The following is a 15,567-nucleotide window of genomic DNA, read 5'->3' on the forward strand; positions in this document are numbered from 1 at the left end:
AGTTATTCCTCTTTCTTGCACATTACCATGCTAACATTAAGCAATATTGCTGCTGACAAAGTGTTTCGCTGACTCATACTTTGTCACTAAAAAAGAATGAGTATGAATTCAGTAACTGGTAGCAATAGGTTAAAAACAAGATGCTTTGAGACAATTTAAAGTTGAGGTAACAATACATTTGTGTGAAGCAAGAAAATTCCCAAACAAAATTTCAACTGCTTACCTTGTCATTTAAAGTTGGATCATTCAATGAGTAGAGTTTATTTGTAATATCTTTGCCAATGAGATATCTAAAGATCTCATAAAGAAATGGCTCAGATTCCAGAAAAAAAGTCAGCCTTTCCCTGGACCAGCACAGGAACTTGCAGTTATCATCTGCAATAATGGTGACCTGAGAAAACACATACTCAGAATTAGCACTTCTCTCTTGCTTTAAAATAAGTGATTTTATTCTATTTTATTTGTACCTACATTTAAAATAACTCTTAAAGCTATAAATTACTTTTGGGTATCCCTTAGAAAATGGTATTTACAAGTTTAAAACTACTCACATATTTGTTATCACTGTATTTTTAAAGACTCTGATACGTATGGCCAGTTCATTTTTCAGAAGATTTGGAGGGAGATAATTATGGAAAGTCTCTCATAGTGTTCACAACTGTAGACATTTATGATAGAGGATATTTATATACAAAGTCAGTCCTGCACTGATGACACTATTCACATCCCAAAAGGCCTACATGTTACTAGGTTTTAGTCCATGTCATTGTAACCAAACAGCAACAACTGGTATAATCCAAAGATAGCTGTGAAAGAGTTTTTAGAGATTTTGAAAAAATTGTTTCATCTTTCTCTGACCACTTTGTTGCCAGAGCTTGTGATCTCACAAGTAGAAGCTTCTAGCACTTGAGCTAAGGAACAATCTGATCATTATTGACAATTCCGCTACTGATAGTTACAGAGAAGCTTACATCTTCTCTTGGAAGGTTTTAACACCTATAAATACATAGCCAGACTTGTCATTCTATGCCAGTAGAGGGCAGCAGCATACAAAAACCATTGTAGTTCAGTGTTAGTGCAGTGGTACATTTTACAAAAGTAAACCATCTATGAAGAAATAAGCTGCCCTCTATTATTACAAGTTAATTTTACCTCCTAAAAAATAAAAATGTAATAAACCTAAGAACTAATGGAAAACTGTCACACAAACATGGATTTTAATTTCACTGTAATATGAGCATACAAGCTTAGGAAGAATTCATCAGTATTGCCAGCAGATGGAGCCCTTAAGATTTAATTTATGTCCTACTTCAACGGCAATGCTGATAATATTTAAATTGCAGTGCGCTGAAATCACAAAAAGCAAGCAAAACTCGGAAGTGAAGGATGTATATGGTGGTAGATTACAACAATATTTAAGGTAGGCACAGCCTGAAGCCTAAACTTTTTCCTTTTGGTGGAACTGATTCCTATCTAGCCATTTACAAAAGAAATAGTATGAAGAGAACTGCAATTCTACAGGATTTCTCACTGCTGTGAAACGAATGACAACTCTCTCTCTTTGGCATTAAGCCTAGTACTTGACTGGAACATATTACATCAATCACTGATTTTAGATTCTACATTACTCTTCCTCCCTCCCTCTTCTGTTATGATACCCGCGTGGATATATCCAGTCAAGCCACAGGCTAGTAATTACTACCTGTATGCAGTTAATATCAAGTAGGGAGCAGTAACATACTGATTTCAGTATTATGTGGAGAAAACCTACTCTAATAGCACTTTTTACTGCAAGCTATTGTATAATATATCCATTAATGTACTGGTATAATTACACCACTACTCAATATTGTTCCCCATAGGAATGTTTTTATTCAAAATAGCATGATGTCTTTCAGTTAATGTTGCTTTAACAACTTTCAAAATGACAGAAGCATTAATATGTTTAAATAAACATCACTTTCAAGCTACTAGCGCTTGAATTTTTAAAATCTTTCATTTTAGTAACATCAAAGATTACTATAACTAAGTGCAGAAAAAACTTTCCTTTTTTGTTGTTTTTAAACTAGTGAAGGGACCACTCACATCATCTCTTTTTCCAATAAAAGCTACCTTTTAAATTATTTGCCCTGAATAATATTTTAACAAAAAATAAATTTCTGAAGAGTAAAAAGAAAGAGAGAACAGAACACCTGGTCACTGAACACCACCACAGTATTGCTTCGCAGCATTTCATTTTAAGTTATTCTTGATATGGGCCATCATTAAACATCAGTACTAGAAAGCAAAATTATACAAGCCAAATAGTTTGCTGTTGATCAAACTTATATTATGGGTGCTAAGCTGTTTTTTTAATAGCTCATTAGTTCATATCCAGTGACATTTAAACCAAAGTGTACCTGGAATTTCTCACCCCGATTCATCTGAGTTGATCGAAATTCAGGAGAATCTATAAAGGCACAGGGGTAAATATTATGCAGAAAATGCCCTCGATAAGAGACCTTCATTCTGGAAATAAAAATGTGTGAATCAACATTTTAAAATCATGGAGGTTGAATAACTTAATTTAAATTTGAATATGGTTATTGACAATGGTAATGCAGAAGGCAACAGGCTAAAATATGTACATCTCCTGGAATTTCACCCAAAGAGCTAACCTATCTTCTGTCTAAACCTCCACTGATTCTAAATAGAACAGGCTACCAGCCAATTTTAGTTGCCTGATGTTGTGTGTATTCTCAAAACACTGCTTTTCAAAATGAAAAGGGTCTGAAGGGTAATGCCATACTGCCAGAAAAAAAAAAAATCAGGCTTCCTTTAGAAAATCAGCTTCACAGAAATGAGCAGCTAATGACTTCAGAGTCAAGGAAAAAGTATGAAACCTGATGGCACTGTTGTCACCCACAGAAACTGGTTAAAATATTGGCCAGAACTTAGCAAGAGCTTCACGATTATGGTCTGGCCACAGGGATTTATGAATGAGGCTCTTTCCTATCTGTGTTTTGCCAGCCCCTGGACAAGGCACTTGCATCTTTCTGTTTGCATCTATTACTTGCAACAAGTCAGTTTCAAGAGGCCTCTTGTTATAAGCTCTGCTGGAGCATAATCCTTTTTTCTTCATGTAGTGTTTTTTAACCTTAAAATCCAGGTATGCACTGAGATGACTTAGGTAAGACTTCAAACAAGTTTCTTGCTTGTTCTGGAAGACACTGCCTTTGGTGTTACACACATATAATCCTCATTAATATCAATGTGGCTGCACACACAAGTGGAGGCGTAATATGTTCCCAGTAAGATCCATCACTCTCATTTGAAAACAGTGTCACTAAAGGCTATAGACCTTTTAACATAACAGCCCATATGGGTAGTCCATAACACACTACCATTAGTAACATTCAGAAAGCTAAAAAAACCTCCAGCTTTCTAATGTACTCAGCCATCACCCAATACATAAGCTGTTCTCAAACTTTACAGAACCTACTTCCCCTTCAGCAGGATGCTTAGTCTATCATCAACTGATGTTTTATCCTCTGCAGCATAAGCTTGACCTGTCTTTAAAGTCTGAATATTGCAGAATTGTCCAGTTAATCTTTGGAACAGCTCTGGAGGCACATGCAGTGGTTCAAACATTCTCTTGTAGAGACTGCTAAGCTCCTTCTCTATCTTGATCTAGAATGCAATAACAAAAGACATCAATAAACACAGATGGATTAGTTAATAAAAAAGCAAGACCGCATGGGTGTTATAGTTGGTGTCTTTGTTTAAGTTTAAAAAAGGAAAGAACTCGTAAATGTGTGACATCTATCCACAAACACTGTCTATGAGAAAGGGACCAAAACCTTCGCTAAAATTAGGATAGAACCCTTGGCACGTTAAGATGCTATTCCATGCAAGTGGCATGTTAAATCAGTTACAAGGAGTCTTTTGAGACTTCTGTTGATGTAACAGCAAATAGAACTTGGGCCAGAATAACACAGAAAAAATGAGGCTGCTTGCATTTTTCACACCATATCCATGTCTCATTCTGACTATCTCTCAGACTCTCCTGGGAGCATCTTTCTTCCCTTACATTCTTGGCTTACTTGCAGCAGAAAAGCAAGACTATGAGTCCTGAAAAACAATACCATCATACTGAAACTGCATGTGATGAGGGAGGAAGAAATCAGTGCCAGCTGAACATCTCACATCTAGGAGCCCACCCAAACGCAGGCAGCAGCAATGAGGGAGAGGAAGCTGGCTGAAATCCCAAGCCTGGAAGTCTTTCCTGAATGAAAGCAGCAGGGAATGAGACAGTGTCCTGGCCTCCCCTAAAGCAGAGGCAGCTTGAACAGAAGCCTGCATATTTGCTGGGAGGAAAACAAGTCAGAAAAAGGAGCATCAGATAATGAAAAAATAAAATATATATAGAACTGAAAACACAGAAAAGCAACAAAGAAAAAAAGGCAGAAAGAAGGGGAAAGGAGTCACCACTTCAACACATTAGAACATTCCCAGTTTACAGTTTTCTAGATTTTTTTGTATTTCAATGTTGAAAATAGGGGAGGAGAGAAGAAGCAGGCACAGGAGTCATTTTTCAGCTGGACACAGGCAACAGAAAGTAGCCCAAAAAACTGCTGGGCACCTTGTGGCTGACAGAGGGGAAGTTCCAGAAAGACCATGGGAGTCCTCAGGCTGCCTGAGGCCCATGAGGGCCTCAATCTGTTAAGCACATACTATTCCTTCCCTAAGGGATTATTTCAGGAAAAAAGTATTTTCTAGAGCCTATGAGAGATATGTATTCTCCATCAAAAATCCACCCTGAGCTGCTCTTAGTGGAGCTTTGTGTGCGTGTGAAACAGAAAATGAGGCATAACAAAAGTTCTTGGAAAAATCAACTAGTATTTTTTCGTAACAATTCAGATGTATTTAAATCTAGAACAAACTGAGCTGAAGGAGAAATTTTCTAGATTTATGGAGCCATACTTGTTAAAAATTTTACCTACAGTCTCATTCATTGGATGCAATCCAGCCCACGTACGGGCCACTGAACTCCCAAGGGAATCACTTTGGAATTGACAATCAGGTAGAGATGGTGGGTTAACCCCACAACAGTTGTACACAGTTAGTTACTGAATTCCTAAATAGGAAAAGATAAGGTAGCACATGACCGTGACATTATCATTTCATGACTTCTCAGCATTGCAGCCTTATGTTTCATAAAGTTCAACAAAACAATATCCCAAAATGTAGTCTTCACTTTTTTACGCAGACAGCCTCAAACCATGAAAACTGAAAGCAAGTTTATAAGCCATTGAGACTTTTTACACAGACTGCAAGTGAAACAGACACCAATGCCTATTTCTAAGGGCTTAATAAGAGTGGGTTTTTTAGGTTTTTTTTTTTTTTTTTTACAGGCTTTTCACAAGAAAAGCTATTGTGAAAGAGCTCCTGAGAAGTTTCTTTTCCTTACCTACAGCTGAACTTAACGCTAGTTTTGTGTACAGTTTCTAAGTGCATTTACCCTGCCCAACTCTATTACGATACTGAGTTTGTTTGATTTTTTGATCTGTCCATATAAAAGTTTCAATTAAATGTCAAGCCTTCTCAAAACATTTAAATGGATCTTTTTGTTTCATTACTTGTCAATATTCCGTTCATTAGATGTACCCCTCTACCTCCTATAACATCAGCTCTGCCCCAGAAAAGTGTCAGGACTAAGAGGAGGATGGCTTGAATGCAGATCTTCAGGAAAGATTAACAGTAAAGTCATTTGACCTCAAGTTACACTGGTTTCACATGATAACAATTACTAATTACATCTTTCACCAGTGACTACATTTATATGAAAAGGGGGTTTTGAATTTCCGTGTGTTCCTTATGCCCCAGTCTTTAACACCTCAGAGGACTTCTATGTGGGCAAAACTAGGTTAAATTTAAATTGGCAAAGAATATTATATTGTGCTGGGGATTGCCCTAAATTTTTTGATTTCAGAGTATGTTCCATATAAACGTGAACTTAGAAAACAATCTGTTCTGTGCATAGCTTCTCCAGGAAGCCCCTCCTTTGTAACAGCCTTAACAATTTAATTTGTACTTCTTCCTATACATGACCCCTGCAACTCAGAGAGAGATTAATTCTATTCTCAGATTAACATATAAGTAGCTCCCAAGACTTCGTAACTCCAAAACAACAAATACAGACATTAGAACAGGATTTGGTCCTCGTATGCTAACACAATCCCTTAACCAGCACATGACTTAGATTTCACGATATTTCTCAAACGTATAACACTTAAGACAGAAAGCAGGCATAACCACTTTCTTAAAGAGTGATCAGGTTGGACACCGTAATATAGATCTGCATCTATACTTTAAATGGTCTCCCTCAAAACAGACTATTCACTCTTGACAAGCTCAGTTGACTACTGCAGTCATGCTTGTGGGTCATATTCCAAATGAGCCATATGGGTAGGTGTAATGTTTTGTTTAGCAATGGTTGAAAGATTTGGGGATTTTGCCAAAATTTCGAGTCAGAGCTCAGCAGAGACACTGATTAGGATCTTTTAGCTTCCATTCAGACTAAAAAAGCCAAATCTGTAAAGCTCCAAGGAACAAAAACCACAGAAATAATTTTCTGGTCAGAAGAGAAACTCACTACTATTTTGCATGCTCCATTTAATAAAATAAATATTTAACAACTGAAAACATCAATTATTCATTCTGTAGTATGACTAACTTGTAATCATTCTTCCATTCTTTTCTCTCCTTAAAAATCTAATTTGTGAGGATGACTAAATAAAATTGATTTTGAGATGGGCAATGGTTGCTGACAGAAAATCTCATTCAAAATTATTTCTTAAGAATTTCTCTTCTGCATTCTCTAGTTTTCTCTAGAAAAACATCCTTAAAAAAAAGTCTTCAAGTTCATAATAAACACAATGTGTAAGACAGCTAAAAAGACACATGCGACCACCAGGCATCACACTTCAAGTCTATAATAGAGAGACTATAACAAGGAGAGTCATATATCTTTTGGAACATTTCCCTGTTTCCATTTAATTTTTCCCTATTGTTTAAATTCACATGATTTATGAATTCTGGGTATCACTAGATATTTAGAGACCAGTTTTCAGAGAAGCAGGGCACCTGCAGCTCCCTCCGACCAAACCTACAGCGGTAGAAATACAAGTCTTCTGAAAACCAGATCAAAGAACCCAATTCTCCATTGTGCTATATTTAGATTAGCATAAAGGGATTTGAATTTTTTTCTCCTGCTAGAAAGCAGAGATGAAATGCATCTTACCTAACTACGACTATCTAAAGTTAGGTCACTAGTGTATAACAGTTATGTAAAGCTTATTCTCTAGCCATTGGAAAGGCACTATCACATCTTAAGACAGGTGTTAGGTAGCTGGCTTGAATCATGATTTGGAGGTACCTGTTGTTACTGGCTATAGAATTAGCCAGGACAAATAGGTTAAATTTGGAGACGGATGAAGTGAGACAAGATGACTCCAATTCCACATTCCTACTTCATAAGGTGAAGCTATTGTCTCAGAAGCAGAGACCACAAATAATCCTTTGCACTCTTTGAAAGAGCTCATAATTGTTAGACTTGACTATTATATGCTTCCTCTCAGGGGATTTTAATTTCCAGGAGCTCTCATGTCCTGAGCTTCAGTACAAGTACCACAATGTAACTGAGAATACATAGGAAAACAGTCAATGATTATGTAGAGCATTTCCCAGTTAAATGTCTTTGATAGTCTTCCTGCATTTTAATATTTCTTTTTCTTGCACATCTGCATCTATGCTGGTGGTTCAGAAGATTCTCTATACAACAGCACAAAGAACATCAACATATACTCATCTGTTTTTACAGTCAACAGAACTGACACGTTCTAAGAAGGCTCTTTGGGTAGTAATTCCAATCACATCAGAAGGAGAAAGTCTAGGAAATGTTCATATGGAAGACTGTTCCTGCAAGCTCCCTACTTCCGTTCAAGACCTGGAGTATGGAACTGTGGGCATTTTTCTGAACTAAGTACTGTAAGCTTCACCACTATGTATTTTGAAAGAGGAGTGCGGGTACCTACAAAGGCAAGTGTTAAAAGTCTATCTATGACATATGTGCTAGGAAGGTTTTGCATGTCCAAACAAGAAAGAGTAAACTTAAAATCTGTCAGTCATGTCACTTCTTTTGTTCATGATGTGTAGACCGTATTTTGATCATGGTGGAATGTGTAGAGTTAGCACTTACATGCATCAAACTATTTTAAATATAGCTCACTTCAACTACTTATTATCTCTTATGCATTAACACAACTATAAGAACTCTCCCTGTCCAAAACAGAACTTTCATTACACCTTTCCAATGCTTTATTTTAGTTTCAGAAATTTTCCTTATCCTTCCCTATGGAACAATGCTACATTCTGCCCTGGACAGAAAGATACAGTCCTGAAGGTCACATAGGGACAGAGGTGAAATGAGTAGTTTTAGGTTTAGTGCAACTTCATATGCACATTACCTTAAGTAAAGCATGAACTCTAGGCTATGATCTGATACAGAGAAGGGAGTCATGCAAGGATCTAGACAGATAAGAGGGTAAAGAGAAGAAAGAAATCAGAGGGGGCTGGGGGGACACACCACCACAAAGACTAACATTGGTGGATTCAAGCCGATCACAAGATCTTGGTCGGGCAAGTCCTCTGATGATGTTGTATCCAAGTTAGGACATGATCAAGCATGACCCTAAAACGTGGCAGGCACCTGACCCAAGTGAATGCTAGACATTAGTCTGCCTCCCAGTAGGTATCTAGCCTTTGAGTGCTCCTTCTATGTTCCAGCACAAAGTCAAACAGCCCAGCCTATGGCTGAGCCACCTGCAGCACATCTCAAGTGTCAGGAGCTGCAGCACAAGCTCACTGTCTATACTGCAGGCACAACTGCAGGCCCTCCCCTGCCCCAAGCCTTGTTCTCTGGTTTAAGAGTCAGAGAATCAGGAAAGTGGCTCCCCAAACAGTTCCCACTCCATGGATCAAGTTGGGTGCAAACTAAACAAAGCCATATTCTTGCCAGGATACAAGAGTCATTTGCATAGACCCTGACAAGAAACAGATACTAAGCTTCTCATTATGCACAACTTACCTAAAACCAAATGGTTATTCCATACCACAGTGTTTCTGAACTAGCTGTTACATACCTCAACTATGAGTCATTCTTAGAAGTTCTGCTGAAATTATGTTCCATGAATAAGACTTCTAAAGGAAGAAAATTAAGACTTATCATACACTAAGTTCCCTTTTAGGTCTTCCTGAAAAAGAAAAAAAATCGGTGGCAGGGGGAAGCGCACTTGATCTGCATCATCTCATTGTTGACTCCTAGACATGAACTGAAAACTAAAACTGCAAATGAACTAGTGCTTGGGGGGGGGGGGGATTTTAAAAATTGGTGATTTTTAAAATAATTACTGAAAATATATGTATTACACCTAATCAACTAAAATAGTGTAAAATTTCCATGCAAGATTTATAAACAACGTAATTTCTTAAACCTAATGGAAAGAAAAACATGGAAGTTATTTCGACCTTAGCATACTAAGAACCACCACCACATGGCTAGCCTGTTAGAGCTAATTCTTGGCTAAGCTTTAAGTTGTAAAGGTCATATAGCACTTGCAGTTGGTAACCTTTGGATGAGTCTGTGCTCCACATTAGAGGAACACTGTTGTAGGTAGAGCCCTTCCTTTGTTTGAAGATATACAAGTAGATCTACTCAATTCATCAATCTGTTGTAGACGGATGCAATTTAACCTCCAGCCTTTTTTTCTTAATATGTTGTAGCTGCCTAAGCCTACAAGTACCTATGAACTATCTGTTTGTTCTGTAGTTGTTTTTAAGCTGTGCAAGTACAGATTTCAGCTTTCCTACCATCTCTTACTTTCATTCATTTCCTTTTATTCTTCTTCCATTGACAACTTGCTCTGCCCAAGGGTTGAAACCCTTAATTTGCACAGCATTTTAGAAGAGGTCGACAAAAGTCTATTTGCCCACAATCCCTCTAATGTCCTCCACATAAAACTCTAGTTTGTTCTGTCTAAGAACAGCTGTGGTTTTATACTACATTTCTGTGGCACACAAGGTCCTGGAGGGCTGACCACTCTGATTCTGCTGACATTCAACATCTTAGTGAGGAAGGTGTACAGAAACAGAGAGCAAAGTTAAAAGAAGGACTTCCAGTCCTTCCTTTCTTATGTGTAGGTAATTTTCTACCAGCTTTGGGTACTAACAGTTTAAGCTACATTTCGTGTCTTTAGTCATTCCTTCATTTAACCTTACCCATGGAGTACTTCATCCATGACTATCACTGTAGCAGCCTAATGCTTACAAATAATTCTGCCAACAATTTTACTAGATAATTTTGCAAAAAAATCTGGCACTTCTACATGAAGACTATATACTACAATGCACAAAAAAAAATCCAACCTATGCATACCATGAACTATGTTGACAGCTGTAATCACAGAAGACAAGAGTTTTTTCTGCTTTATTTAGTATTGTTTTACACATTGTAAGGGTTTGTTTTTGTTTTTTTTTTAAACCTAACCACATCAGTGTGTCTTCCTCCCAAGATGCTCTTCTATTCTCCAGTAATCTATCATTTAGCATTATGGAAAGCATTGGATGGGTATGAACTCGAGAACCACAGAAACACATGGCACAGCTCACTTTTAAAAATACAGATTAGTTTCAAGGCTTGTTTTTTGAGAAATTAGTTTACGTTAGCTGTGCACTCCTAACCTCTGACTTTGTTGGCCATTTTCTGTCACACTTGACAAAGGACTAGAGGCCTCAAGAAAATACTAAACAGCTAAATCAGTGGGTGGGTTGAAGGGAAACAGAACGTGCTAACTTGCATTCTTTTCCCTCAGTGAAGACACCAACATGAGTTTACCTCATATTAAAAGACCAGAATATCTGCATGCAAAATCTACCTCCAGACATAAATATGTCTAATCTGGCTTCACTGGTTCTGCACTATTGAAATTGTTATTTTGTGTGATGGTTTGGACAGCACGGCAACAGCTGAGTAGCAGGAACGCAGTTCAGTTTCATCACACTATTGTATCTTGATAATATAAGTGGATTGAACAGACTTCTAAAATAAACAGCGTTAGCAACACAAAAGAGGAATTTACCCTTTAACTGGGAAGTTAACTGTTCGAGAGGCAGAGAATACTTTAGACGACTAGAAATATTTACTATACATATCTAAATGTCTAGTAGTAGATCAGTCTAGCTAGCTTTAAACAGTCCTCTAGGCCAGAGAGAAGTCAAGCGTTATGCTGCCTTGCCAGGAGAAGAAGAGGCTGCCAATTTCCTAGCTGCCTTCTTGCACAGGCTGCTTTGATTTGGTGAAGAGATATTTCCAGCTTTTTTTTTTTTTTTTTTTTTTTTTTTTTAAATATACCAGCTGTTGCATACCTCTGGAATGCATCTGATTTTAAACAAAGGCAGAGTTATTCTGCTGAAAACCTGATAATCTGATCCAAATATACTTCTGTAACCTTCACATTACAAATTCTTTTGCCTTAGATTTTGGAGACTGCAGAACATTTTGAACATTTACCATTTCATTAATATTTGGCTGGTATGTAACAGCTAATACTACATTAAAGATTATCTAGTTTGGATGTGCACATACCAACAGAAGGCCAGGTTGTTGATCATTTTGCAGAGACAGAATGTAATTCTGGGTGAATAATAACAACAAAATAAGTTAACTTTCTGTTAGATATATATTTACGCAAAGGCAGGGAAAATAATCCTTTATTTTTGTTATCTATTTCAAATATACTCTCAGGATGCATTTGAAGAATGGTATTCCAATCCACTCTTTTAAAGGGAACAAAAGGAGTTGCAAAACTCCCAGATATGGCCCCCCAACTCAGTGAATGCACAAAATTAGAAAAAAGGAAAGATCACCTTGCTTAATATTGCTCTTACCACATCTTACCCAATTTTCCTGCTTATCTCTGAGTCCCACAGATGTTTGGAAACGGGAGTAGCACCTCATTTACCTTTCATTTGCATTTAAAGGGAATATGGCATACAAAACATACAGGTCAAAGCACTTGTGAACAAAGCAGAGTGTGAAAGTTGTTTATAGATGGACATTAGAATTTGTTTCTACATTGCAATAACAGTCCATTTGGACACTTATAATTTATCAGTCTCCTTGCAACCACAAAGAATGTCAAGTCTTAGAAGTCAGATAAAAAAGTTTGATCCCTCCCAAATTCCTAATCTTAAAAAAATACTATCCTAGCATGCTCAGTTTGAAATATCTTAGTAGGATTTTATTTCAGAATGTGCATATGCATGTACTCTTGTGAGTGGGAGGATGGGGCAAATGACAAAACACAAATACATACAGAACCCAAAAATCAAAATAGTATTTTTGGTCTCTCTGCCATGAAACTATGTAATCTCTTCCTTACAATCAGAAGGGCCCAAACCAGCCAACAGTAACTTCGGAAACCCAAAGAGTTTTTAAATAACATGGATTTCAGGAAAAAAAATAAGAAATTATGTACTGCATCAGATGTGACTGAAAATACTAATGGTCTGGTTCTTTACTGACATAGCTGAGTCAGTTAGAAAGAACTGCTGTATAATTCATTGATAGGTTTGTCCAGCAAATATGGGCAAAACTACCTTCTTCTTGCATCTTACTAAGTTTGGCTTGTGGAATTTAGCTGTTATACATACCGGTCTTCTCTTATACACTAGGTATATAAAATGTAAAAGGTTGACAACTAAAAAAACAGAATTCCAGATCATTATGTCCAAGGCACAACGGTAGAGTGTAGCCCAAATGATGAACAACGCACATCCTGTAAAAATTAAAATAGCAAGTTAAATTTCAATGATCAGTAAGTACATTCTTACAAAGCTATCAAGAATTTGTTTGTTGACAAAGCGTACAATTACACTGAAAAGCAATATATTGCTACAAGCTTTACTACTGTTAGGCTCTGTATATCAATGCATGTAATGTTACTATGAGCCCCTCACTACCACACCACAAGCAGGCACTGGCAGACCCTCAGGAGGCTGGGCTGCAGCGTAGGTTTGCAGTGCTGAAGGAACAAGAATTCAGATCAGGACTGGGTAAAGCAGAAAAGTACAGACCACAATAGTCTGTTCCTAAAATGAAGGAGAAGTGGGACAAGGGAAAACTGTAACTTCAGCACAATAAAAATTAACCAACCCACAAAACTTTATTACTAGTATTGTATTAATTAGACAAACAAGAGGAGAGAAATGAACCCTCATTATCTGTGTCAGGAACATTCATATCTAATTAGTAAGCAGCAGCTGCAAAAAATCTCCTGAAGTCATGCACAGATATTTTTGAAAATGTAAAAGAATCATTGTCATTGCATTGTGACAAAGACACAGCAGGAACCAGATTTTACTCGTATGCCATCAAAGAGAAAATTTCAAATGCTTTCTCTTTTTTGGTTACTTCACTTTGAATAATGATAATTGCTCTATAAGGTAAGGCATGCTGTATGATTAGGAATACTATTTTTAGCATATAAAGGCTATATTTATGAGATGATAGATTACACGTCAGTCTATCCCAAATAACTGAACAAACTGGCCAAATTCAGCCACATCTGACAGAAATGTAGAAGTCAGATATATTTTCCTGTAAATTTTATGCAAACAGGAAGAGGGAGAAAGGGAGAAGGTACCAAATTATTGTCTTTTCCTCCTTTCTCCCTGAAGGCAATGCAAACTCAGCATCTATCTATTCTGTCTGAGTTGCTGACTGGCCAGGCAGCACTTATATACTGACCAGATAATTAAAATGTGGTGTCTCTTATCAATGGATTGATTAGACCAAAAGGGATAGGAGAATACAATGCCTGAAAGTATTAAAGAGAGGTGATACTGTGGAGCAGCACATGGCTGGGGCAGGGACACTGGCATAAAGGACACAAATCCATAGGAAACCAAGCTTCATTACTTCTGCTGCTCACAGAATATATTTGCTTCCAGCTGCTATCTCAGCTTGAAAAATTCTGATCCCACATCTGTTTCTCAGTTCAAAATGCAAAAAGATTTAGAGCCCAAAGCAGTTAAGCTCTGCATGTGCAGAACTCCCATTGTTTTTAAATGAGAACTCCACAGACAAAAGGTCTTACAATGCTGAGACCCTTGGTCATTAGTGAAGTCTGTTTTGATAAATTATCCTATAGTAACTGTAAAAAAGAAATGGCAAAAGTCATTGCAAATTCGATCACAGAAGTTCTATCATACAACTGATACATATTTTCACACAAATAAGCATCCTCACTCAAAAATCCTTGGGCATCCTCTGTGTTGTGATACTAGCAAGTAACACCTGGGTTTCTACAACATCTCTTCCCTACGCTGTAATGACTTGCACTGCTTTTTCATTCAACCACAAAGACTTTGTTCCACAAAAAGTACAGGGGTAGTATAGGCTGAAAGAGTTGTGGAACTGCCAGAATGCTACAAACCAAATCGTGCTTGCTTAGTCTCAAACATGCCAAATTTAGTATTCCCTCTGAAATCAAATCTTTTTGCATCATGAGATGACCACAGTGGTGGAGGAAATTTGACCAACTTCAAGGGAACTGAGACTTCACTCTATATTGAAAACTACCATTTCTAAACTGGAAATGAAAATAACACTGAAGAACAGCAAATGCCATGGGTTTGAACCCACATTTAAAGAACACGTCAGTTACATTAGGCTTCTCAAGCAAAACCTTGTGTATTACAGACACACTAAGCCAGTGTACTAGCCAATGCACAGCCCCACTATTTACATGAAGCCTAGAACCAAGGTCTTAATGATCCATAGACTCAACTATGATTCAGAGCCTAGCAAATTGTAAGCAGCCAGTCAGGTCTGAAATAAATGAGTTCTACTAATTTTCATATCAACACCTACATAAGTTTGAAGTTGTTAATTTTACTTTCACAAAATTTTAAGAGTCTGGATATATATAACCTTTTCCAGATAATGTCTGTCAGGGTCAGAATTACGCTTACATAAAGAACACCTTCAGCAAAGTACAATGACCATGAATATATGCTGGAATTTCACCATAAATCAAAGAGACCAAAAGAACGCTCTACAATGTTCACTAACCACTATTTCTACTTCATGAAGGTTGTAAAGCTCTCCAGAAAACTGGCCTACCTATGGTCAGCAGGCCTCGCAGAAAAATCATATGAAGATTCAGAGTAGTTGGAATAACTAGTCCAATTGCAAAACAAATATTTGCCACATGGAAAACAAGATGATGAATCTCTCTCCAGTTTTCACATGCAGTCTCATTGAAAGGCACAAGGGTGGCATTTTTTAAGTCTGGAACAAAACCTAGGGGAGTAACAGTGAGTGGGCTAATTGCTGTGGTATTCATCTTAAAGGCTCCTGTAAAAAGAGAAAGAAGAAAATTATCATACATTAAACTGAAAAATATTAGACCTACACAAGGATTTTAGTGTTTTCTCTTTCCAATGTATATTTTCCATTATCATTAA

General features: G+C 37.2%; 1 protein-coding gene across 4 annotated transcripts in view; it reads right to left on the minus strand.

Annotated features, from left to right (window-relative positions):
* BVES (blood vessel epicardial substance) overlaps window positions 1–15,567 on the minus strand; it is a 32,597-nt gene that overhangs the window by 11,194 nt on the left and 5,836 nt on the right. For all 4 annotated transcript variants that reach the window (XR_010388313.1, XM_026119932.2, XM_026119931.2 and 1 more), the window contains exons 2-6: window positions 15,224–15,457; window positions 12,751–12,875; window positions 3,482–3,669; window positions 2,400–2,508; window positions 224–391 (exon numbers count right to left, since the gene is read on the minus strand). Coding sequence is in view for 3 of the 4 variants with exons in the window: in XM_026119932.2 (XP_025975717.1) it covers window positions 224–391; window positions 2,400–2,508; window positions 3,482–3,669; window positions 12,751–12,875; window positions 15,224–15,446 (813 nt within the window). In the remaining variant the exon portion in view is untranslated. The remainder of the gene's footprint in view (window positions 1–223; window positions 392–2,399; window positions 2,509–3,481; window positions 3,670–12,750; window positions 12,876–15,223; window positions 15,458–15,567) is intronic.

This window comes from Dromaius novaehollandiae, chromosome 3, assembly GCF_036370855.1.
Source record: "Dromaius novaehollandiae isolate bDroNov1 chromosome 3, bDroNov1.hap1, whole genome shotgun sequence".
Lineage (NCBI taxonomy): Eukaryota > Metazoa > Chordata > Aves > Casuariiformes > Dromaiidae > Dromaius > Dromaius novaehollandiae.